The following is a 26,461-nucleotide window of genomic DNA, read 5'->3' on the forward strand; positions in this document are numbered from 1 at the left end:
TTGGAACATGTGATAAGACTCAGTCACTTTTTTCCTTGGTGAAAAAGGGAAGGTTTTTGTTAAGTAGATAACACACCCATTAATTAATTGGGGTAGGGAACACGTTCTCAACGTGCGATGAGACACACTTGCCACCTTTTTTGTTGTGTGATGGGAAAATGGAGGCGTTTCCTTGAGAAAGGTGTTTATTTTCCTTAAAAGGGAAGTCAACCACACATTTTTCTCTACAAGAATATGTTCTATGCATACCCACTAGTCGAAACAAGACATTCTGGTTAATATTGTTTGTGGAATATGAGTTAAGCAGTAAAATCCACCTCTTTTTGTCCATCTCAGGGGGTTGCCATTTTGCCACTTGCTGTCGACTGATAATGACATCACAGTTGCTCAGGGCTCAGATAATGACCAATCACAGCTCAGCTTCAGAAAACAGGTGACCAGTGATTTGTCGTTACCTGAGCCCTGTGATGTAATTTTCAGTCGACAGAAGTGACAAAATGGCCGCCACCAGAGATGGATAAAAAGAGGTGGATTTTGCCCCTTAACTCATATTCTACCAATGCAATTATTAATCAGAATGCCATGTTTAGACTAGTGAAGTCGCATAGAACATATTATTGCAAACAATTATTGGGGATTGACTTCCCTTTAAGTGGATGACGTACCCAGCAAATAAGTGGGGCACAGCGTCTGGGAGTTGTTTATTCGAGGCATGTGTTTATTTTTTATGCAGAGGACACACCTATTTAACTAAGGCAAGGAACACATTTACAACATGTGGTAAGACTCAGTCACTGCCAGTGTTAGGAAAAATCAGGCGTCTATTTGAGGAAGGTGTTTATTATTGTGTAGTGGATGACGCTTTATAGATATGCAGCATAATTTGAGGGAAAATGATGTCATATTTTGTACTGACAAACATGATGTTATTGGTATCATCACAACAATAAAAGATAACGGCGCAGAAAGAACTTTACATCCCTCTCGGGGGTGAGTTATTTTTTTCATTACAGTGCTGAAAAAACAAGAAGTGATAATCAGGTGAATGTGATATTGTTTTCCCCTTTGTTAGTGACCTTATTTCCCTGGTGGATCAGTGTAAGTAGGTCACTTGTGTGCACAATCCAACTTTTAACCGTGACGCTTGCCAGTAAAAACACACCAACAAAAACACAAAAACTCCCAAAAAGCCAAACATTACTTGCAACAACAAACACAAGTTATTGCATGTCCATTAAAATCTTATGAGTCCAACTTACATATAACGCGTGGCTCCCATTTCCCTATGCTGTGCCCAGGTCAAAGAGAGTGGACTTCGGCCCACACGACTGGCATTCCATGCCGGTTTCTGGTGCTCAGACGTGGTTGCTGGTGCCAGGGCTGGAGCCTGGGACAGAGTACCAGTTCAGTGTGCTGGCACAGAACAAGTTGGGCACAGGCCCATTCAGCGAAGTTGTGACAGTCAACACTGCAGGTGGGCTAAGGCTTCGGCGGCCCTCAACACTCTGAATGTTGGCACACACACTATGTACTGTTACTGTATTGTGAAGGCTCAATGTGTACTGCCCTCTAGTGTGGTTTCAGTACGACATAATGGAAAACAGTTACAACAATTACAGGAACCAGTGAATGCAACCCACAACCTAGAGTGTTCATTCTAATTGTGATCTGGTTCCATACTTTTTTTTCTATACATTCAGAACCAGGAGACGGGAACCTGTTGTGAAATCTGTACATTCCATAGAAACTTTTTTATGTTAGTTTTTGTTGATTAAAGAATTAAAGGGTACAAATTGCTAAATGAATTAAACGAGTACTACAGGACTCTTAATAATATAAATGTCCGGCTATCCCAATTAAAAAAGGAAACGAGTCGTGTGTGGCCCGCGGGTTGAGTTACAAAGGGCTGGAAATGTTCCAATAAATTTCGGTCAAGTTCCAATAGGAATTTAAGAAGGTGAATTTTTCATTAATCATATTCAGGCATGAATATGATACATTTTGTCATAAACTCATAACAGAAATCCATGCAAAATAATGCAAGTAAAACAAAGGGCATTTCAACAGTCAAAGAACAAAAATCTTTTGTGCATGTGGCGGAGGTATTTTGCAAAGCTGTCTGATTTTATTCCCCAGGCTCTCCCCTGGGCACCCCAGAACCACTGGTGCTTCTTACCCCACCACGGTGCCTCACCGCCAACCGCACGCAGCACGGTGTCCTCCTTACCTGGCTCCCCCCGGGCAACCACACGTCGCCCATCAATCGCTACATCATGGAGTTCCGCCTTGGGGAGCGATGGGAGACCCTGGACGACCTGATCCCGTCCACCGAGACCGAGCTCGTCGCCAGAGACCTGGTTCAGGTGAAAAATTGTGTTTTTTAGTTAGGCGAAGATAACGAGAAAATAAAGAACTTGTTGTGCGCTTGTTGTGTCTTCCTGACGCCAGGAGTCTTGGTATGAGTTTCGAGTGATGGCAGTCATGGAAGACCTGATCAGCGAGAGCAGCAATGTAGTAGGAGTGTCCAGCACGGGTAAGTACAAAACCTAAAACTTGAAGTATAATGCTTCTATTGAATAACTTCTGCAAGTGGCGTAGCTTTAGTTCCAATATTTGTGGCCCCCAAACCCACAAACAAGGTGCATTAATCAGTTCAGTTGACCTTTTGCCCCTAAACAGCATGTTTTTTTGCTTGTATATTCCAAAAAGGTTGTATATTCATTTCTTACTACCCTATTTTTCGGATTATTAGGCGCACTTAAAATCCTTTAATTTTCTCAAAAATTGACAGCGCGTCTTATAATCAGGTGTGGCTCATGTATGGATGTCAAACTAAAGTTGGATGAAGTTTGACACATTTTTTGTACTGGTTTGTTTCCCTTAATGTGCAGCAATGTGCCTTATAACCCAGTGCGCCCAATAACCCGGTGGCCCTATAAGAATAAGAATAAAAATGCCTTTATTGATCCCACAGTGGGGAAATTTTCAATTTATATATGGAAATTTCCCAAAATAGACCTGTTCATCACTTTATAATCCGGTGCACCATATCGTGCCAAAAATACGCTATGTATTTTTATTCAATTTACTGCATTTATTGTTGTTTTTATTTATTTTCAAGCACTGCGTTCTGCTGTAACACTTGAATTAAAGTATATCACTAATCATCGTACTTACCTGATCCAAAATGAAGCTCCTCAACTCACTTCAACATAGTTGAAGATGCCACAGGATGGTGCCTAAGCAATGCTTTGGCCTGAGCACCAAAATACCCAATAAATGAGTTTTTCATCGATAACCAATCCCCAAAAAATGTACAAATAGGCAAATCCTCCACTTGTATATCGCAAATATACGGGGGAACGCTGTATTGCTTTTGTCACTGTGATACCACTGAAATGTTACATTTTATAATGTATGGTTAGCATCGCACTTTTCCTCTTCACCGTTACTAGAATGCTTCTCTGGTGCCATCGCCAAAAATAAAGCACTTAAGTAGCACATGAGTTAATTCGCTAGTATTGATCGTTTTTGACCCTTCACGGGCACCAAAATTTCTGCTCATGTTCGGCAATGGGAGATTGAGTCGGTAGGTGTCAAGCCCCATTCTGGTTGTCCTTTAACGTACTGTACACATAAAGTAAATGTGTGTTAAAAAAACGAAACAACAACAAAAAAAACTTCCTCACCAATCACAATTGGTGATTCATGGGTTTACGCCAATGCAGTCATCATATGATACATACCAAAAAAATCCTGACCATGCAGTTTCTTACTTTCTAACCTTTCCACTGTGCCCATCAGATCCTTTTCCCCCTGCGGAGGTGGCTGACGAGGGGCTGGCCCGTCCCGTGGTGGCGGGCGTGGTGGCAACTATCTGTTTCCTGGCAGCGGCCGTTCTGTTCAGCACTTTGGCGGCGTGCTTTGTCAACAAGCAGCACCGGCGCAAGCTCAAGCGCAAACCGGGTCCGTCCACCACTAACCGCGCACGCTTTTGGTGTCTCGAGACAAAAAATGTAACCATGAATGTCTTTGTCCTCTTCAGATCCTCCCTTATCCGTGACGCACTTCAGGAAGAGCGTGGAATCACCGTAAGTAATGCCTCCAAGACGCTGATGTCCTCAGTCTTGCATCTTCTTTTGCACCAGATTTGATCAACGCAGAGCAGAGCATAGCATAGCAATCCCCCAGATACCAAACATGCTCCCAAGTGGCTGTGGGGAGCACAGGCGAGGACATCAGTCATCAATTGGACAGTTCTGTCCCTTTTCCATTGCACTGCACCTCCTCGGTTTAACTCAGTTTTAATAGTTGACTTTACTACTCTGAATCAACAGTTTAAAGCTTGACGTCACCTAGTCACTAATCATGTTTTTAGCACCTCTGCTGCCGTTGACAGTCTTCATGCATCCGCACGGATCGCAGCGTACGAGAAGAATAAGGTTGTGAATGAGAATAGCTGTTAGCCTCGCTACCTTTTCCTGTTCCGATCACTGCTAGCCACTTTGAAGGTTCTTAACAAGCAGGACTACTGGACTGGCGGCAAAGAATGAGGGCAGCAGTGAGGGGTGGGGTTCCATTGTCATTGCCAAAATGTTATATAAAAAACCCATCACTGATATCAAAATTAATTACCAGTAATTTAAGTTATCCATCCATCCATTATCTATACCGCTTATCCTCACAAGGGTTGCGGGGTAATTTAAGTTAAGTAAGTTAAAATTTATTTTAACTGTTTCTGTGCCATAGCTCTGGATATTTGCCTACCCTACAATCGCGCCATCTCAATCTTCTCTTGGATAAAAAATGTGTTCAGAGCAGCGTGATATTTCACAGTGTATCTGTGCTCCATACACTGCTTCTCGTTGTTAGGGTGCTGTATTTCTATTACCTGGTCTCCCAGGGTTCTAAACATGTCAAGAATATACTATATCAGGCTCTCCTATCTCTGGGGTTGAAGTCACCGAGGTAGTCAAAAAGCTCCTCGGTGGCAGAGCCCCGGGGGTGGATGAGATCCGCCCGGAGTTCATAAAGGCTCTGGATGTTGAGGGGCTGTCATGGTTGACACGTCTCTTCAACATCGCGTGGACATCGGGGACAGTGCCTCTGGATTGGCAGACCGGGGTGGTGGTCCCCCTTTTTAAGAAGGGGGACCGGAGGGTGTGCTCCAATTACAGAGGGATCACACTCCTCAGCCTCCCCGGCAAGGTCTATTCAGGGGTGCTGGAGAGGAGGGTCCGTCGGAAGGTCGAATCCCGGATTCAGGAGGAGCAATGTGGTTTTCGTCCTGGCCGTGGAACAGTGGACCAGCTCTACACCCTCAGCAGGGTCCTCGAGGGTGCATGGGAGTTTGCCCAACCGGTCTACATGTGTTTTGTGGACTTGGAGAAGGCGTTCGACCGTGTCCCTCGGGGAGTTCTGTGGGGGGTGCTTCGGGAGTACGGGGTACCGAGCCCCCTGATAAGGGCTGTCCGGTCCCTGTACCACCGATGCCAGAGTTTGGTCCGAATTGATGGCAGTAAGTCGGATTCGTTTCCTGTGGGCGTTGGACTCCGCCAAGGCTGCCCTTTGTCACCGATTCTGTTCATAACCTTTATGGACAGAATTTCTAGGCGCAGCCGAGGTGTCGAGGGGGTCCGGTTTGGTGGCCTCAGTATTGCATCTCTGCTTTTTGCAGATGATGTAGTACTGTTGGCTTCTTCAAGCCGCGATCTCCAACTCTCGCTGGAGCGGTTCGCAGCCGAGTGTGAAACGGTCGGAATGAAGATCAGCACCTCCAAATCTGAGACCATGGTCCTCAGTCGGAAAAGGGTGGCGTGCCCTCTCCAGGTCGGGGATGAGATTCTGCCCCAAGTGGAGGAGTTCAAGTATCTTGGGGTCTTGTTCACGAGTGAGGGTAAGATGGAACGGGAGATCGACAGGCGGATCGGTGCAGCGTCTGCTGTGATGCGGACCCTGTATCGGTCTGTCGTGGTGAAGAAGGAGCTTAGCCGAAAGGCGAAGCTCTCAATTTACCGGTCGATCTACGTTCCTACTCTCACCTATGGTCATGAGCTGTGGGTCATGACCGAAAGAACAAGATCTCGGATACAAGCGGCCGAAATGGGTTTCCTTCGCAGGGTGTCCGGGCTCTCCCTTAGAGATAGGGTGAGAAGTTCGGCCATCCGGGAGGGACTCAGAGTCGAGCCGCTGCTCCTCCGCGTCGAGAGGAGCCAGTTGAGGTGGCTCGGGCATCTGATTAGGATGCCTCCTGGACGCCTCCCTGGTGAGGTGTTCCGGGCATGTCCCACCAGCAGGAGACCCCGAGGACGACCCAGAACACGCTGGAGAGACTATGTCTCCCGGCTTGCCTGGGAACGCCTTGGGATCCTTCCGGAAGAGCTGGAGGATGTTGCTGGGGAGAGGGAAGTCTGGGCTTCCCTGCTGAAGCTGCTGCCTCCGCGACCCGACTTCGGATAAGCGGGAGATAATGGATGGATGGATGGATACTATATCAGCAAAGAAACCTCATTAGTTGCTTTTTGGTCAAGCAGATTTGTGACTGTAATATGTGAGTATATGCATTGTAAAAACAACAAAATGCTAAAATTAGCTTACCTTGTTGCTGCTTACGTCGCAGTCTCCACTTTGCTGTGGCATCCGCCATGACCTTAGTCTTCATTTGAATAAAATTAAAAATAAATACAGTATAAGAAAGTGTAGTTTCTGTTACCTACTCAAACATCCACTATGGTTTGCCTACTTAACTCATTTACCAGTTACAGTTCACATTTGGTACAAGTAGCAGTCATTGACAGTAAATTAAAAGTAGAGTAAGTTAAAAATAGTAAAAATCTATAATATTGTACTGTATATGCATATCTAGAATTATACTCTAGGTCAGGGGTCCCCAAACTTTTTCCTGTGAGGGTCACATAACTTTTCCCTTCTCTGATGGCGGCAACAAAATAAAAATCATCTGTATCTAAATACATTTTGAAAGTAGATGTATAGTCTGCTAAAAATCTATCTGGATTCCGATGATTGTATTCCGTGCAACCACTTGCCGAAATAAAATTGAGTAAATGATACACAGCATTTTTTTTCAATGTGGTATAGATAAGTGGAGGCTTTCGACCCGAGTCCAGCGATATTTATTTTACCACTTGATTTACAGTGTGTGTCCCTAAACTTTCTACTACTTTGCAATTTCTTGACCAACATTGATGCATATACGTACTGTTGCCTAAAACAGGGACTGTGCAGAGAACATCAATGGCCTTTGTAGTCGGGGTGGTGGACAACAATGTACGAAGTCAGACAGAACTATTAAACACACATCCACAGCTTGAAAACCCACACTATCTTCTCCAAAACTCCAGCGAGATTGAAGGCAGGCGTGTAAAAACATTTTGGATTTAAAGCGAGTGGTCAGCAAGATGGACTGGACAAGACCACACCTGTGTGCAAGCATTGCAAGTTGGAGGTTAAATACTGTAGCAATACCACCAATCTCCATAAACACCTTTACAGACATCACCCTGAATTGCTAGAAAATGCCTCTGAGCCTATTTAAATGCAGCTAGACACTGCATTTGCCTGCAAGATACTTTCAAGCTCTCCACAGGCTCAGAAAATGCCATAGAATGCCATAGAAAAGTTAATTCGCAAAGACTTACGGCCTTATTGTGTGGTCGAAAATGACGGTTTCCAAAGCCTTTAATCAAATATTTTGTTGGCAAATTCCAAATGTTTATCCAATTAAAAAAAAAAAATCAAATAATGAACCACATGGTTGCACGCAACATCTTTCTGAAACAATGTAGGTTATGATTATACTGTTGTGTTTTAAAGAAGTACAAATCTCACCTACTTCAAATTTTCTTTGATCAGTAAATAAGAAAAAATCTAGACTGGGTTGTACCCTGCCAAACTTCTACATGACATAATGACTCCTTTAGAACTTGCATTTAAAACTATATCAAGATGAATTCTTGGTGTGTTAAAAATTAGCCATTTGAAATAAAACTCTGACCAACCAAACTAATAATAGATATTAAATGACGTTGTGTGTCTATGTATATAATGTCTTTAGTATTCCATGAATATTATAAATCAGCAACCATGAAATATGCTTCTGTTTGATGCGTTTTAAGAAACAGAAAATGAATATTTATCCATTCATCCATCCATTATCCATACCGCTTATCCTCTCAAGGGTCGCGGGCGTGCTGGAGCCTATCCCAGGGGACACCCTGAATTGCTTGCCAGCCAATCGCAGGGCACACAAAGACAAACAAACATCCACAGTCACACCCACACCCACACCTAGGGGTAATCTAGAGTGTCCAATCAACTTACCATGCATGTTACATATATAAATATATATATATATATATATATATATATATATATATATATATATATATATATATATATATATATATATATACACATGTACATATATATATATACACATATATATGCATTTATATTACTATATATATATATATATATATATATATATATATACATATATATATATATATATATATATATATATATATATATATACACATTACATTTTATTTAGTAAATGAACGCATTTTGAACTCTTACAAAAAAAGCGCAGTTGAAGGTCTCTTTCATATGAATTAAAAAACTGAACTTAAATTATCCATCCAACAAAATGCCTGAATTTAAAAGTACAGTGGAAAAAAGAGCACAATTTCATTGAACATTGAAAATACATATTTGCAAAATAACTGCCTGAATATTTATTTGACCTGATTAATGGGACTTCTGCTCATGAACCTTTGCGCACATGCAGGGTCTACAGGGCTAGTTAGTCATTTTCATCTTTACGCAAGACTGCAAGTTGTCGTCTTTTTAAGAAAAATCTATTTTATTGTGTAAGCGTACATATAACATTATGAATTATAAACGGTTGCGACACTTACGACGTTGTGTTTAAGGAAATAAATGTGGTGCGGCGTGTTGGGGCATTTCGACAGTGGAGCGAATCGGTCGGAGAAATACAGTATTTGGAGGAAAATGATGAGGCGAGTTTTTTTCAATCACATTTCATGGAGACATCACTAAAGATGACGTCACGTCATAACCGCACGTAAAAAATGAGCAGATCGAGCCGTAAATTTCCACTTTATGCTTCATGTTTCAAGTGGGATGCAATTAAAGTTAAATATAAAGCCAATAATGTTACTCAAAACAACTGCAGAGTCGTTGTCGGCACTGACCCCTCCGCACGCATTTTGAGCTCCTGACGTCAATGTCAGATGTATGCGACCTGGAGGTTCAGACTGCGGTTGCGTTGCAAAAAAAATCTGATAGGTATCCAACCTAGGACCATGAAAGTGGCCATAAACTTTGACTAACTAAGAAGGCATGATACACGTTTTGAAGACAAGTAACATGCGCTTCAATCGGACACTTATCATTTATTTTCCCAAGCAACGCAGAGCCGCAACATGAGGATGAAAGAGCCGTATACGGCTCCGGAGCTGCGGGTTGCCGACCCCTGATCTAAAGTCTACACTTGTTGATGCACTTTGCGGAATAACGTGATTTACCCATGACTCCCTACTGTTCCTTTAATTCAACTGCTAACATGACAAGCTCGCGTTTGCTAATATTATTTATTGCCTACATTTGCAGATTCTCTTGAATAACGTAACTTACCGGCGGTGACTCCATATTCTTATGTGGAAAAATAAATACGGCTCCTGCTGGCACTTTTGACAGCTTCCGCTCATCGAGCGTCTGCTCATTGAGGTCCCCCCCGTGAGCGTTGAGGTACACATGCCGCACATACCCTTCTCGCCACCACGGGGTCCCAGCGGCCATCGCAGCTGGGAAGATCCGTGGGAAGGGCCTGGCACACGTCCAGAGATGTGGCCCACGCTTGCCGGCACGGAGCGAGAGGAGGGACTGACCGAAAGGAGCAGCCAGTGAGGACGAGCGTCCAACTGCGCCGCAGCATCGACACACTTATTCTACTTGGTTTGTGCTTCTTCCCCTGGCTAACTAGAAATCGAAATTTAGCTCAGACGTTCTAAAATCGGAATGAGAGGGTGGAATAGAATGTCACTTTCTATTCGTGTGTTAGTCTCAATCGTTTAGCCAGACGGAGATAAAAGATAATGCGTCTCTGGTATTGTTCAGGGGGCCGTACAAAATGTGAAGGTGGGCCGTGTCTGGCCCGTGGGCCATAGTTTGGGTACCACTGCTCTCTGTGATGTATTTTGGAGGTGCAAAAGAAGATGCACGGGGGTGAGCGTGTGTAGATCACCGCTGCCCGGTCAGCATTTAAAGCACACTAGCCTGAGTGGCCGAGCAGCAGTGGGGGTATGCGTGTGTGTGTGTGTGTGTGTGTGCGTGTATTAATTTTGTATATCCATGTGTGTTCTTTAACCTCAAACACCGTCCGCTCTCTGCATGACTCTCAGTGTTTAACACTTTTTTTGTTGTTCAGCTGCACATTTACCGTTAGTGTGTGCGTGTGTAATCATTTGTCTGTGTGTAAAAAAAAAAAAAAATGTAGACGTGAGTGCACTGCAACTGGTGAAAAAACAGGCTCATTCGTGACATTAGGATGCAAGCAGGCCTCCTCTGCCTTCCTGATACAGTTAAAGATGAACTAGGCCCGTGTTGTTTGTCTCCCGCCGCAGGCCTCCTCTCACCCCCTTGCCCGGGGTAGAGCCCTGCTGGGACGAGCCTGCCAGGAGCACTTTCTTGCCCCCGCCCGCCAGCCCCCTGTGAGTGTGCTGCACTGCACTGGCCTGGCATGCATGCTTTCATACAGACATGACCTTGTGGCTTTTTTTGTTGTGGTGGTTTTACATGTGGAGACAGTTTTTAAGATGCATGAACAGTGACTATATGGAAGCTATGCTGCTCCTGGTGTGGGCAGACTACGGCCTGTTTAAATGTCTTTGTTTTGTTAGTGTGTCATCCCAGCTTTGATTGTTAGCTGCTGTCCTGTCCAACATGCTATAGTTGCCATACGGTTGTCTTTACAATCATTATTTGTTGCATCTCTTTAAAAAGCAACCACTACGCTTTAGTTATAGCCGCTAGCAAAAGAGATCCAGTCACCCATACCATGGAAATAATCCATAAGTCACAGTGAAAGAAACTGGATTTCTACTAAAAAAGTTTCTTCAGTGTCCCTGAAAAAGCCTTACAGATAAAAGGTAGAATACCAAATATCTTTCTATATAGCTTTTGTAAGTCTACCTTGAGAGGGGTACATACATGCCGAACTTTAAGATTTTTACCAATTTCTTTTGAACGTGAGAGATCTCACACATGACGAGGAAAAACATGGCATGTTTACTGCTCTGTAGTGTTTACTTCCCTCCAGTGCATCTGAACAATTGTCGTTTTGCATTCCAAAAGACCGAGACCAGTCGTGGCAGTTGGGTTTCCGTGCCAACACTCAGGGTGGCGTCATCCTAGCTATGTGTACAAAGTGATGAAGCCCGCTCGGATGAGAGGCCAAACATCCTCTAAGTTGACCAGAATAGTCCAGTTGCAATTGATTCAATGTCCTGGGAATGAACTGTTCTGAATAAATAAGAATATTCACAGGCAAGATCAGAGACTTATAGTATGTGGTGTACTGGAGATGCAACACACCACACACCACACATCCTAACCGTTTCTCCACCGACAATCACAAGTTTCCTCCCCCAAACCAGATGTTTGATGCACACCGACGGACCTGTTCGAGGCAGCATGGTGCCACCAGGCATCCACATGGAACATGCACAATAGTAGTAGCACAGTGGTGCCCATGTCCAGTCCTTGAGAGCCCTAATCCAGCCTGTTTTAGATGTGTCCCTACAGCAACACACCTGATTTAAATAATCAGAATCGTCATCAGGTTTTGCAAACCTTGCTGATGAGCTGATCATTTGAATCAGGTGTGTTGGAATAGGGGTACACCTAAGACTGGCTGGAAAGGGCCTCTTGCGGACCGAACCCCTGTATTAGAAGAAGAAGAAATAAAAAATGCTAAGGTAACTTTTTGCTTGTCTGGTAGCTATATTGCGACGGCAAACTCTTTTTCTTCTAGTCATTTTAATTGTAGTAAAATACTTGTGCGACCCGTTATACAAACACTGAACACAGCCAGTTGCTCCTCTATTTGTGTCTGCCGAAAGTATGAGCTTCAGCGTCACAATCACAGAGTCTGTGGCTCGGTCCAAGTCTGTGTTGACCACAGACATTTACGATTGTCGGCCCAGACACAGCCCACACCACAAGATAACTGCTCAAGGGGAAGCTTTTAGAAACTTCAGAAAATCAGGTCTTTCCTGTCTTGGCCAAGTTATCGGCACGTGTGTACCCCGCTCCAGGTTGCCTCTTAACTGGCTATCATTTCACATCCCAATCTTGGGAGTCCGTGGCTCAGCCCAACTTGGTGTTGACCACACACATAATGATTTTCCACCGTGTATATTGAAGAGGTTTTACATTTAGGATTGTTGACCACAAATGTTTTCCAAGAAGAGAGAAAAATTAGTCATGTACCCATCACCACTTCATAATTAATCGCTAAGGGTAATTCTACAGATATCCAAGAATCAGACCTTAGCTGACTTTGATCGCAAGGGATCAAAGAACAGCCTCAAATTTAGCCCCACTGTCGGTATGTGTATACCCTACTTTCTGATTTCCTCCCACGTTTTTAATGAAGCCTCGTCTCTGTCCCATTCTATGTCAGGTTGTCATCAGGGAAGATTAGCCCGGAGAGCTCCCCACCATCTCGGCCTCGCTCCATTTCGTCCGAGGGTTCCCACGGACCCGGGCTGTACGTCAGGAAGCTGCCCAGCCCCCACAGGGACAAGGACAAGGAGCTCTCCTTCTACAAGAAAACCAAGCGTGCCATAGCCAGCAAGAAGTACAGCGTGTCCAAGCACGAGGCTGAAGTCACCACACCAATCGAGTTGATATGCCGCGGCCCCGATGGCCGCTTTGTCATGGAAACTAGCCCGCCGCACCGTCGCATCCAGGGCTTCCCCTTCGCCGAGGAATCCGACCTGTACCCCGAGTTCCGGCAGTCTGACGAGGAGAATGATTTCGACCCTGGGCCTCTGCCACCCATCATGCCCACTCTGCGGCCTCAGCTCTCCCCGACATCCTCCAGCCTGGAGTCCACGCAGCCCCCAACCTACAGCCCCCACCTGCACAGGGCCATGGAAGGTATGAGCTTTGCAGAGGGCAGTGCACTTCACGCCTCAGGGCAGGCCCCGTCTGCCCGCTACAGGGGCTTCCCGCAGGGCCCCTTCTATGGGTATCTCGGCAACCGCGTTGAATCAGGGATTCCACCACCATTCTACATGCCTGACATCAGCCCGCGTAGCTCCGCTCTGTCCTCCCCACCGGGTACTGCTGAGGGGCCCTTTGGCTATCCCTCCATCCCCGAGGAGAGCGGAGAGATGGAGCACCATCAGTACACCGCCTCCGGCCATTCTCTGTCTCACACTCACAGCCCTCCACCTCGCTCACCTGAAAGCTGGCAGCCTCATGCGTTACCCTTCCTGGGTCTGGAGGGTCCACGCTTCATGTTCCCCCCTCACCATCCTTTACATCATCCGCCGGACATGCCCGACCCACCCTCGTACCCCTCTCACTCGCTCCCGCCCGGTCGCCTCCACCTCCCTCCCCTGACGGATCCGATAAGCCCGAGACTCCTGCAGCTGGAGGTCCCCGTGGCTCCCCCAGGCAGAGACAGGCCCCCGGGGCCTCCGGTTAGGCGTTTAGCTATGCAACAGGCCCAAAGTCTCGGCCAGCTCAGACACACGGCCCACGGAGTGGGTGTACCAGTGTTGCCTTACCCTGACCCGGCAGCCCGCGCAGGGAGCCCAAGCACAGCCCCCAGTAGTAGCCCCCAGTCTTGGCTCAGCCCGAGGGCGGGGCGCCGAGCAGACCCCAGCCTGCCCCCCTTAGTACTCCAACCTTCCCGCTTGTCCCCACTCTCCCAAAGCCCACTTAGCACCCAGCCAGGTTCTCCAGATATTCTTGTGCGCCCGCCTCCACGCCCCGGCATCCTCCGCACCAGTCGGTCTCTAGAGATGCCCGAGCTCACTTTGCAGCCCTCGGCCACCTTCTCCCGCAGGTCCTCCCTGACCGCCTCTCCCACTCCGAGTCAGGGCGGAAAGCAGGCCAGCCCTGGTTACCACGCCGCCCACATGTCCTACGCCTCCACCGCAGCCAGTTACCCCTCGCAGTCCCCCTCTCCCCCGCCGGAGGGCAGGGATGTTTTCGGGCAAAGGCCGTCCCAGAGAAGGACGGAGGAGGAGATGCTACCCTCAGAGCCCTCCCAGCTCCAGGTTTCTGCCTCAGGGTAGGTGATCATTCCACCAGAGAATCGTCTCTCCCTGTCTATATATGCCAAGTAAATATGACTAAAATGGCTCCATTAAGATGTAATTAGGGCAGATATTGTTCCCTAATATGCAGAAGGCATGTAGTAGCATTGAGCACGCATGTATATCTTAATTACTGTCTTTGTCCTGTGAAAAGTCAATTTAAAATGAGAATATACTTTTGATAGCACATTTAATGGATAATATTGAGCCACAAAATAGAGTAATAGACATAATTTAAAAAAAAAGTCAAAGTCCAATTGTTAAGAAAAACATATTTTCGTTGTAGTATAACCTTCAGCTTAACTATCTTAGCGATTACCACAGACAAAAGTTGTTTGAAACTCAGACACTTTTAAAATACAGTATAAAACTCAAACGCAAATGTGTTCACATAGGATGTAATGGATCCATGATCTGTCAGCATCATGTAACCTCTTTTTGAAATACATCTTCAGTAACATTTTAACATTCTTAAAAGTCATACCATGTAGTGTAAAAAAATTATTAAAAAATAATAAAATGCTCAAGTTTTAACTTGAATGAAGAGGCGTAGTGCAACAACATTCGGACGTTCGTCTTTATAGATTCCGCTTTTGATACATAAAGCGTATCAAAATATCAATATTAATGATCAAACATGGATTAATTTCATAAACAAAGTACCCGTATAGTAGTACATATTATATATTTTCTGATTTGGTTACATGTCTGTACTTGATAAAAGTAATAATTGTACAAACCGTTGGTTTACAACGGTGTTCTGTTCCCATGTACGTAAGCTGAAACACATCGTATTCCGTCACTGATTTCTGCTAACACAGTAGTAAAAACATAATTTTAGTAAATAATGCATGAAAAGCACTTATACAGTAGGTCATAAAACAATGAAAATTGTTAAATATGGCGGTAACTAAACGTGCCGTTTTGCCGGCGTGACCATGTATTCTAACTCTTCTGCGCAAACAAGTTAATTGCACGACTTTTGTAACCTCGAGTGTCGTAAACTGGGAGCCCCCCGCAGTCGTCGTTAACGGCTTTTTTGCTTTCTTTAATGTCAGCATTTGTAAAGAATTGACTAGCCATTGAATTGTGCCTTCAAGTGCACCTTCGGAAATGACAACTTGATATCTGATATCATTAGAAGTTTTTCAAGAACATATTAATACATCAGCAATTCCATACGTGGCAATTGAATAAAAAATGTACAGTATATATGCCCCGTGTTCTTAGTGGCCCCTCTCGCCAACAATCAAGCCAAGACTGGCTGGTGCACGTCAATGGTCCCCAGAGGGGAAGTGGTAGCAGTGTGTAAGACTGCTGTTTGCTAGCGGGCGAGGGTCTTACCTGATTTGTCTTTGATTGATCTCAGCTATCTGGGCAGCGTTGTGACCCGGCCCCCCACGCCGCAATAGGTAAGGGTCGGACCCATGTTTGAGAGGGGAGGGGGTCAGCAGGTGGAGGGCTCAAATCACTCTCTCCTTTAAAGGGGAATCGCTTTGGGTGGTGCCTCTGTGCTGGATTCAAGTGAGTGGCATTAATGGTAATACTGTAATCATCACGGCCGCAGGACGCATTTGTCAAAAGTAGCACTAAGGCAATGTGAGCCTGCTGCGGCACAAGCTGCGGCCATCAAGGCTTGCGAGTGGCTTTGCTTGACATGTTTTCCTGCGCATAGGTAATGAAAAAAACAGCCTTGAATCAATAGAGGACGCACTTGAATGATAGAAAGGAGTATTCCCCTTTAAAGATTTGTTCCATGTGCAAAATGCCATGCATGCATTCTCTAAACTTCTCTCTATATGACCAAACAAATAACAAGATAAACTTGACTTCTCTGTACATTTGTGCTTTCTTGCCTTCCGTCATGTGACCGTTTTTTAATGGCCATCCTCCTCCTTTCCCGTCATGTGACTTGTCCCTCTTAACGGCCATTTTCCTCTTCCTGCCATCTCCTCCCGCCGGCATGGTGAAGCCTCTTGTGCCGCAGTGTTCATGTCGATCAACGTGTGCTGTACCGTGTTCATGTCTATATGGAAAACGTGCTGCGTTTGAAGCCAGAACGCCGCGCCCCCCACCCCAGATTTGACTCCCCTCTCTCTGCTAATGCCTCTCACTCTCTCTCTCCACAGCAGCAAGAGATGGATGCCATCTGGGCTCCACAATCTGACCTCACTGAACACTCAAAAAGGGCCCTTTAGCTCCATTTTGAGCCTCAATTTAAATGTTAGCTTGTTGCATCTGTCCATGAGGGCTGCAACAACATGTTCTACTTCTCAACTTCAAATAAGTGAATACTGGATCCTTTTGTCAAGACTGGAAATTTACTTATTAAAGGTTTATCCATTATGTTCCAAGGACCGGCCTTTAAAGACATCGGGGTGACAATTTTGCTGGTTTGCAATTTGGTCCTGTCTCGTAATTTGTAAAAATGTGCATCAAAGCAGAACAGGACAGGAACAGGATATTTTTATTGCTATGCTTAAAATGCTTACTATTGGTTGCCAATCACAGGACACATAGAGATAAAAGAAAAAGTATGTGAACCTTTCGGATTACCTGCATAAAATATTACGAAAAGTGATCTGATCCTCATCAAAGTCAAAACAATAATGCAGGCAGTTCTCTTAAACTAATACCACACAGTTATTATACAGTATGTTTCTGTGTGTTTATTGCACAGACAAGGACATAATAGTACAGGGTGGAAAAAGTATGAGACTCTTTAGATTTATGAACAGGTTGAGCCTCCGTTGGCAGTAATAACCTCAATCAAATGTTTCTTGTAGCTGCAGATCAGACCTGCACACCAGTCACGAGATATTTGGGTTCCTCTGTTAGAAATTACGTGCAGTCTTTCAATTCAGCAATATTCTTGGGATATCTGGTGTGAATCGCTCGCTCTCCAGAGCAGGGGTCACCAACTCCGGTCCTCGAGGGCACCTGTCCTGCAGGTTTTCCATCTCTCCCTGCTGTAACACACCTGTTAAAATGATCAACTCATCAGCAAGCTCTAGAGATGCCTGATAACGATCCTGATCATGGTGGTCGACTGGTTAGCACGTCCGCCTCACAGTTCAGAGGTCGTGGGTTCGATCCCGGCTCCGGCCTCCCTGTGTGGATTTTGCATGTTCTCCCCATGCCTGCGTGGCTTTTCTACTGGTACTCCGGTTTCCTCCCACATTCCAAAAACATGCATGGTAAGTTGATTGGACTCTCTAAATTGCCCCTAGGTGTGATTGTGAGTGTGGATGTTTGTTTGTCTCTGTGTGCCCTGTGATTGGCTGGCAACCAATTCAGGGTGTCCCCCGCCTACAGCCCAAAGACAGCTGGGATAGGCTCCAGCACGCCCGTGACCCTTGTGAGGATAAGCGGTATAGTTAATGGATGGACGTTACAGCAGGGAGAGATGGAAAACCTGCAGGACATGTGCCCTCGAGGACCGGAGTTGGTGACCCCTGCTCCAGAGCATATCAATTGGTTGAAGGTCAGGAGTCTGACCGGGCCACTCCAGAAGGCTTATTTTCTACCATTAAGCCATTCAGTTGATTTACTTCTGTCCTTTGGATTGTTGTGCTGTTCGGTCACCCATCCACTGTTAAGTTTCAATTAACTGACAGATGGTCTTAAGTTCTCTTGTAAAACATCTTAGATAATCTTGTTGAAGATAGCTATGTGTCCAGGCCCAGAAGTAGCAGCGCAGCCCCACACCATGATATTCCTTCCGCCAAACTTCCCAGTTGGTTTGAGGTTTAGATGGTGGTGGACTATGCCTTTTTTACTCCACAGAGTATGTTGTGTTTCTCCCAAATAACTGAAATTGTTTTCATCTGTCTACACACAATAGTTTTGACACCCTCCTCTGTGGTATCCACCAATGAAATTTTTGTTTAATGTTTTACTTCTATCATAGATTTGTCAACCAAGATGTCAGCATGTGCCAGAGTTGTCAGTCAGTCATTAGCTGACACTTTGAGCTTTGAGAATTTCATCACCTCGTTGTGCATTCTGCACTGTGCGCTTTCAGTTATCTTTACTGGTCGGCCACAGCTAGGGAAAGTAGCAAGTTTTGCTGAACTTTATCCATTTTTACACAATCTGTTTTATGATGGACTGATGAAGTCTTTTTCAATACCTGTGTGACCCTTTGAACCGTCATACAAGGTAACAATTTTAAAATGTAGGTCTTCGAAGAACTTTTTTGTGCAAAGCATGGTTCACATTGGGCAGTGCTTTGTGTGAATAGAAAACTCAAAACTAGTGTTTATATATATATATATATATATATATATATATATACACACACATATATATATATATGGCAGGGCAGCAATACCTCCAGTCAAGTTGATTGAACAGTTGTGCTTCCTGGACACCGATTAGCTCTTGGAGAAGTCATTCGACTGGCCTTAGGGGTTCACATATTTTTTTTCCAGCTTGGTCTCTGAATGCTTACATGATGTGTTCAAACATGAAATTGTTATTGTTAGTGTGGTATTAGTTTAGGCACTCTGTGTTTCCATGCCAGGGTTGTCATTACGCAGAATACTGACAGGAGACGATAAACCAAAAATCCAAACTGATGTATTTTAACAGCAACTAGCAAAGGAATTCAGCCATTCGTCACCCCACGATGCATTGCACGCCAAAAAGATGCCGGCCCCCATGTCGTGATTTCAGTAGAGTAGGCATTTCTTTTTTCCATTTCAAATCTTTTAAGAAATAAAATTCCAATGATTTTTGTCAGTGTGTTTAAGGATCTAATACATTAGAGCTTTGTCACGCTTGAATTCAAAATATTTTGGCTAATCTGTCTCCTTTCCCCCCTTCCATCCTTATTAAGGCATATTCATTAATTTTTCATTAATAGGAAAAGTGATCAATTTTGCCTTTCTGAAGCAGTCATTATGTACAGACTGAAACCTTTATTGCAAATTAATTGCCACTGATTTTATGAACCGGAACCAAACTGTAATTTGACGTTTGTATCAGCAACAAATTTAAACTACATGTAAATTTCAATCAAGTAAGTGACTCTGGGAATTGTGTCAGTCATGTAATGACTGCTTCAAGTGTGTCAACTCTGTCTTCCCCTGTCCTACATCATTGTGTCTAACGCTTATCATTCATCAGTGCTAATAGAGTATGTGGAGTTTTTCAGACCACTCAGTAGCAGTGTGACCAGTGTGCCGCCATTATTCTGTATTTTCACTCTACTGGGATGGAGTGTTGGATTAATGCGGGGACGCTGTGTGCTGTACCTCTCTCTCTCTCTCTCTCTCTCTCTCTCTCTCTTTTTCTGTATGCTCTCTCCAGGGTGCCTCTAGGTGGGGCGAGTGATGCTGCTGCTGGGTCTGAGAGACTACCAGCACTGCTACACCACTGTATCACGAAAGCTAAGGGAGTGGCCACCAACAACAATAACAATGCCACCTCCGCAAGGAGAACTGGTAAGTTTTGATTTCCATTCCCAGGTTTTCTAGACTAATCATTGTGTTTAGAGTTAGTTGGAAAGTTGGGAGTTTATCTCAGCAAACTTGTGGAGGGAGTGTACTGAACTGAGCACCTGACTTGTATACTAGATTCAGTGGGCTCCAACTCACCCATGATCCGTTATAGAAAGTGGATGGAGTGCTGGTCTCATACATTTGTTCAGCGCTGTATTTGTGGTTTTGGGTTGGATTGTGGATGTTATTTTTACAAATAGGTCAAACGTGTGGCATAACAGCAATAATAAGCAGAGCTGGGTGTTCCATCTATCTGACGGACCGGTCCGTTTATCCGACACTGACGGACGCCCGTCTTGCTGATGGTTGACAAACAACAGATTTTTTTTTAAAAATAGACGGATTAAGTGTAGAAGGAAACCCTTTTATTTAGTCCGCCATCCGTCTGCAGTCCATCATTAGTTTATTTTTCTCGGCGAAGGAAAGTTGTTGTTGCCTGCGGTACAGATTTGAGTGAGGGACCAGGCTGTCAAAGCAAGCAGGCAGGCTTCCAAAGTGCATTTAGTCACTCTTTCTGTTCAAGTATTGTTTCAAATATTGTCCAGCGAGGGGTGGGGGGGTGTTTCCTTGGGGGGTGAAAGTTTAATCGGACTCGCCGACAGATGCTCGTTTGAAAATAGATAGACAGGTACTATTTTTACCTCACGGAAAAAAAAGGCGAATGACTGACGTCGGAAGGGTACTCACGCTACAGACGGGTGACAAATAACAGACACTCAATTTTTAGTGAAATGCTCAGCTCTGATAAGTTACCAGGGGTAAGAGCTAGAAAATGCAGGCCTCTGGTCTGAGTACTTTGACATCTGTAGTTGACTTCATCTTGTCCTAATCAGTTAATGTGTTTGTACACAATATCGGTGTCACCCTTTGGTTTGCGTCACGTTCACACGTTAGCATTGCTATCTGATGTCTCGGCGTCTAGGTGCTAACTGCTAACATGCTAAACCAACCACTGTCAACGGTTAAGTCAACGGTAAAGAACAGTGTAGTAACAGAAAAAAACTTGGTAAGGTGAGTTTGAGAATGGCAAGTAGGCAGCACTGAGGTTGGATGGCTTTCGAATGACATGCAGACTGTGCCCCAGTGCTTTTGGTAACATACGAGATCTTGACCCTTACTAGGTTGATTTGGACTGCAAGCAGATTTAGTTGGCTGTGTTCACATTTGAGCGACTGAACTGCAACTAGAACTAGTGTTTGATTAAAACAGACTAGTGGGTGCTAAAGTGAAAGCAGCACCCTGAATGTGTCGATTCGGAACTGAACTGTGCAGATTCTCAGTCAATCAGGTGATGGTAATCTGCAAATGTTGATTTGAGGAAACTGGACTCTATAAAAGCCGTCTTCGGTTTTAAATATTAATATGAATGTAATATATGGATGTCTTTAGTGGGTGTGTCTCCTGAGGGATGGTTACAGTTGGGTTGTTATTGTTGTTGCCAGGCCTGGTAGGCGAATGACCATTTTGCATATTAAGTGCTCATTCACCTGCTTGGTGGCAAGATGACACATTAGTGGCCACTGTTCCCATGGAATGACACGATTCCTTGGGAGTGACATATCAGGAGATATCAAGTCTTTCGAGTTTGACATTGTTGGCTTCCTTTAAACCAGGTTCTCAATGTTCAGAATTTGAACATTGTTGTCCTCTCAAAGAACATCCCTTCTTTTTGAACTGCAAATGAACTTTTGACTTTGGCCCTAAAGAGTTTGCTCTCATATGTTGTGCTATGTGTTTGCGTCAACGTTGCTTGGTCTCTCCAGTGTAGCAGTCACTGCACTGGATCAAGTGTTGTTTCTGGTGCATCACTTACTGTATGTTCTCCCCTACCCCACCCGACCCCCCTCAGGTGCGGCTCCCTCTCAGACCCAGCAGCCATGTCAGATGCCCCACCGGGACGAGGTGCTCGGCAAAATGAGGAAAAGGCAAACCAAGAAGAACCCCTATCTCTATTTGGCCTCCTTGCTGCATCGCAGGCGCTCCGAGGACGACCAGACGGGCATCCTGACCGGTGCCGAGTCGGAGGGCCCCAATTACGGGACCCTCCGCTGACCCGAGGGGCCTGCCAAGCCATTTAACTCGATTTAAGGCCACCTCAGCCCGCTGTGCTCCACCCCCACCACACTCTGATCTTAGTATCAAACTGATAGCTTTCTTATCATCTCTCAAGCTGATGGGGGGTTTGACGGCGGCAGCGGCGTGAGTACATGAACAATTGGTTTGGCTTCCCTCCATCTCACGAGAAAAGATATTATGTATATACAAAGTCAAAACAAGGGAGTGAAGTTCTGTTCTACAGTAACAAAGAAGTTTTTTTCACTCATACAGGAAGGGGCTGGCGAGGGTCCATATGTTTTTCCAGTGATACAGTGTACTGTTATGCCCGGTGCGTCCACTCACCGACTTTTCCTACAATACAAATAGTGTCAGTATTTAAACACAGGGTTCTTACCACCAAATATACCTCAGAGTAAACGCAGACTTGCTGTAATTCTTGTGGTATACTGTATGTACTTGACCTTTTTACATATGGAGAAAAAAAGAAACAAATAAGGTTGGATCACGCGATGTGCTCTTTTTTTTTTTTTTCCCCCGACACGTTAGCTAGCCTTTGGTTCTCGCTATTAGCTTGTATTTATTTAGCGGTACTATCCACTGAGACTGTCTTAATGTGTCGATGTTACGAGGTCGAACTCACCGACGGTCGGGTGGTTTTAGATGAACAGGGTGACCAATCGTAAAATGTTGAGTAGGATGAATTTCACTTGTGATGGGTGGCACATCTGGAGGTGCCTTTTTTTGCCTTTGCGCTCGTCTTTTTTCTAGCTTAAACTTGCCTTTTCCGTCGCCTTCTCACATTAGTTTCGTCGGGGAGGACTCCAATACTATTGTTCTTCTGTTTTGCTAGAGAAGAAGCATGACTGTTTATTTTGTTTGCTGGATTTTCAGAGTTTCGGCTGCGCATTTCCGAGTAGACACAAAATGCACAGGGCTACCAAAAGGGTAAAAAGGCAAATAAATAAACTAAGAAATAAAAGTTCATGCAGACGGAATAAAGGTTCTGCATGTTAAATAGGAACTTAGCAAGCATACAATGCCTCATAAAGCTGGAAAGTGCTAAAAGCAATGAATACAATACAGCGGACCCTCGGGAGTCAAGCATATTCAAGTTTAAAGTAATTAAGTGGTTATTAAAGTTATTTTCTCGATAATAAACAATGGAAAGGATTGGAAAATTCAAACTTTCAACATAGTCTGTTCACAATCTAAATTTCTCAATTCCAGGTATTAACTTTCATTATCCGTCCATTGACAAAGTATTGTTCACACACAATAAAGAGTTAACTGGATAGTGTGTTACTAACCAAAATAACAGCACCTACCGAGGCACATAAAGAGTCTCTCAGGTGAATTACTGTGGAAACTTTGAAAAACGTACGCAATGTGGAGATAGTGTCATTAATGACGATTAGCATTCCAGTGGACTGTGATCTGTGGTGACTCTACAGTCTTGTCTGAATCAACATTTACGGCCCTGGAAATGTAGAAACAGGGTACCAGTAGTAAGCGTAGAAGTTAGCTGGATGGCTGTTCACTAGCAGCTAGCCCTAGCAACCGAGGCTAGTATTGGATTCCGTTTTGTTTGTTTATGACCCTGGAAATGTGGAAATATGGTGGTAATAATAGTAACTAGCTGCCTGGTGATTTGCTAGCAACTAGCGCTAGTGGCTAATGTCAGCAATGACTTGACTGTCTCTTGTGCCTCACAATCTTCGTTATGCTACTTTCAAGGCATTTTTCCCCCCAAATTGTGGTTAAATTCCAAATTTTACAACTCTTGCGACGTTCAGATTGTGAAGCATCACTTGAATACTATCTAGGGGTTGAACTTTTCACCATCATAAAACACATACTGTAGGCCAGTGTTTTTCAAACTTTTTTGAATCAAGGCACATTTGTTTCATTGAAAAAATCCCACGGCACACCACCAGCTGAAATTGTGGAGGAAAAAAAAGCTTATTTTAACAATATAAGTGTTATATTGTTTATATAAGCATTTTTTTAACAATGAATACCGTTATATCATAACGTCTTGAATAGGAATTAAATAAATAGAATAAAGTATTTTATGTTTCATATTGATACTTACTCAGTGTGAAACATGGGCGTGTTTGGATAAACATACGTCACTAATTCGCTTGTCTCTAAACAAAGACACTGCTGCTGCTGCTACCTACTGGTATGGAAGAGTACTACAATGTAGTAACTACATGATAATACTGCCAGACGCTAAACCGCACAGGCACACAAATTAGATAATTTCCCATGGCACACCTGACAATATCTCGCAGCACAGAATTTGAAAAACACTGCTGTAGGCTACTACTTTAAGTCACATTCAAACAAAATTAATCATTATTCCAGGTGTAACAGTGCGCCAAAAATAGTGGTTTGGTATCTACCTCGGTTTTTAGGTCATGGTTTGGTTCACATCAGGAACATTAAAGAAACAAAAAGCAATTCTCATGTTTAGCTCAAATAGCAACAAATTCAACCAAGGAAACAGTAAAGTGCAAATTGCTAGCAGTAAATTATCCAATAAATCCAATAAATGTATCCAATAAATCCAAACATTGGAAGAAAATAAAAATGAGTATTGAATAACTTTTACTTACTTTTTATTAAAGTGCAATAACAATTTTGTCTTTCTTTCCTTGCTGCATTGACACTCATACTAGTGTGATGCTGATTCATATGAGTTAGAAAGTATTATGTACTGAATTAAGTTCGCCACGACATCCGCTATCCAGAGGCTGAGCTGCACTTCATTTGTTTACAGAGTAGAATTGTTGCTAGAGCGCAAGGAAGTGCACCTTGCCTATGTTCCATGAGGGAACTTGCTACAATGCTACCAAAAAGTCAGAATGTCTCGTTACCCTTACCTTTGATGAGTAGCACTTTTGGGCATATGTTTCGGTTTTAGTTCGAGCATTTTATTTTCATTGCCATTTGTCTCTTTGGCTTATCATTATGGATACGCACAAAAAAAAAGTCAAAGAGAGAACACACACACACACACACACACACACACCCACACACGCAAAAAACACTACATTTGACATCCTTCTGAGTCCCGTGGGTCCACTGTACTCAACCACAACCAACAGTAGACTGTTTATCATATTTATATTACCAGTACTTTCTAGCTACTACTATGTATGTTTGTTGATTTCCTGACACTAGCCGATAATGAATGTATGCTTTTCGCTGTACAGGAAATGAATGTCCCGATGTCGCAGTGCATTGAATGACCGCTGACGTTTTATTTGTTAAGGTGCAGCCTGCATCCAGGCCAAATTGTTCTGTACTGTTCGGCCCCTTTACAAGCTCTGTTTTCTTTTAAATGTTTTTTTTTTTCCAATCGTGCAAATATGACCAGGAATTTGCCACAAAAGAGCGGTCAAAGCTAATGGTTGCCTGAAAGTGAGCACCCATGCATATCGGTATAAGAGCCGGCGATTTAGGAACAAAAAAAGATCTATATTTGTTATGTACTGTACATGTATCGTATTTGTAAAGAGAAACCGCGTTTTACGGGAAGACCTTCTTGTAATGAGGATGTACAAAAATGACAGAAGACGTAGAGAGAAATTAGATTATATAAATATATTAAACAAAAAAAAAACAACGGTATTTGCTTACAGTACGGCTTTAAGTGGAAACATTTTAAGGTGCCTCGTTTGTCATGCTTTTAGCGCACATGCTTTTACCCCCAGAGGAGTGAACGTAACAATTTTAGCAGCATACAGCGTATTGCTTCTGCTTGTATATTTTATCTCGTGAAAATGTTAAGCTGTAGATGCTGACTTCTATATCCGCTTTCACGCAGACCCTGCAAATGTCCTGCATCAGATCTGTGACAGTCGGGCTGGGCGATGTGGCCTTAAAATAAAATCTGAAATTGTACCTTCTGCCAACTAGTGGATGAGCGTTTAATTGTTCTACCTGTGACCATGTGTCACTGGCAAAGATACAATGGATGAACAAAGATTTAATTAAGAATTAAAAAAAAAATCATCCTGATTAATAAATCCAAATTCACCCAGCCCTACACTACAGTAAATTAGGATATTGCTACAATCAGTATTGTTTATTTTATTTTATTTTTTACTTATCGGACAGCACCGTTACTATCAACACAACAGGGTGAGAGAAGCAAGTGCTCCTGGAAAACCCTTAAAGGTGAAGTCAAGTCAAAAGTGCTCTTCTTTCCTTCTTTCTTTCTTTTTTTCTTTCTTTCCTTCTGTGATGTCATTTTCAGTCACCAGCAAGTGGCAAAATGGCCGCCCCCTATGATGGATACAAACAGATGGATATTGCTGCTTAATTTATTTCATATTCCACAAATGCAGTAATAATCAGAATGCCGTATTTAGACTAGTCGGGACACATACAACATATTATTGTTAAAGAGGTCAACCCAAACATATTTTTTCAAGAATATGTTCTATGCAGGCCCATTAGTTGAAACACGACATTCTGATTAATATTAGGTTTGTGGAATATGAGCAAAGAAAGCAA

General features: G+C 43.8%; 1 protein-coding gene across 3 annotated transcripts in view; it reads left to right on the forward strand.

Moving 5' to 3' along the window:
* igsf9ba (immunoglobulin superfamily, member 9Ba) overlaps positions 1-24,976 on the forward strand; it is a 72,690-nt gene extending 47,714 nt beyond the window's left edge. The window contains exons 12-21 of one of the 3 annotated variants that reach the window (XR_015087528.1): positions 1,299-1,474; positions 2,137-2,363; positions 2,449-2,533; positions 3,805-3,966; positions 4,046-4,091; positions 10,668-10,754; positions 12,728-14,350; positions 15,745-15,787; positions 19,689-19,822; positions 21,729-21,743. Coding sequence is in view for 2 of the 3 variants with exons in the window: in XM_086036330.1 (XP_085892456.1) it covers positions 1,299-1,474; positions 2,137-2,363; positions 2,449-2,533; positions 3,805-3,966; positions 4,046-4,091; positions 10,668-10,754; positions 12,728-14,350; positions 19,689-19,822; positions 21,729-21,931 (2,743 nt within the window). In the remaining variant the exon portion in view is untranslated. Of the gene's footprint in view, positions 1-1,298; positions 1,475-2,136; positions 2,364-2,448; positions 2,534-3,804; positions 3,967-4,045; positions 4,092-10,667; positions 10,755-12,727; positions 14,351-15,744; positions 15,788-19,688; positions 19,823-21,728 lie in introns of all 3 variants that reach the window. The other 2 variants (XM_086036330.1, XM_086036331.1) reach the window with 2 other exon arrangements.
* The last annotated feature ends 1,485 nt before the right edge of the window (positions 24,977-26,461 follow it).

The sequence above is a fragment of the Filicampus tigris genome, chromosome 7 (assembly GCF_054856515.1).
Source record: "Filicampus tigris isolate MCC_2025a chromosome 7, RoL_Ftig_1.0, whole genome shotgun sequence".
Lineage (NCBI taxonomy): Eukaryota > Metazoa > Chordata > Actinopteri > Syngnathiformes > Syngnathidae > Filicampus > Filicampus tigris.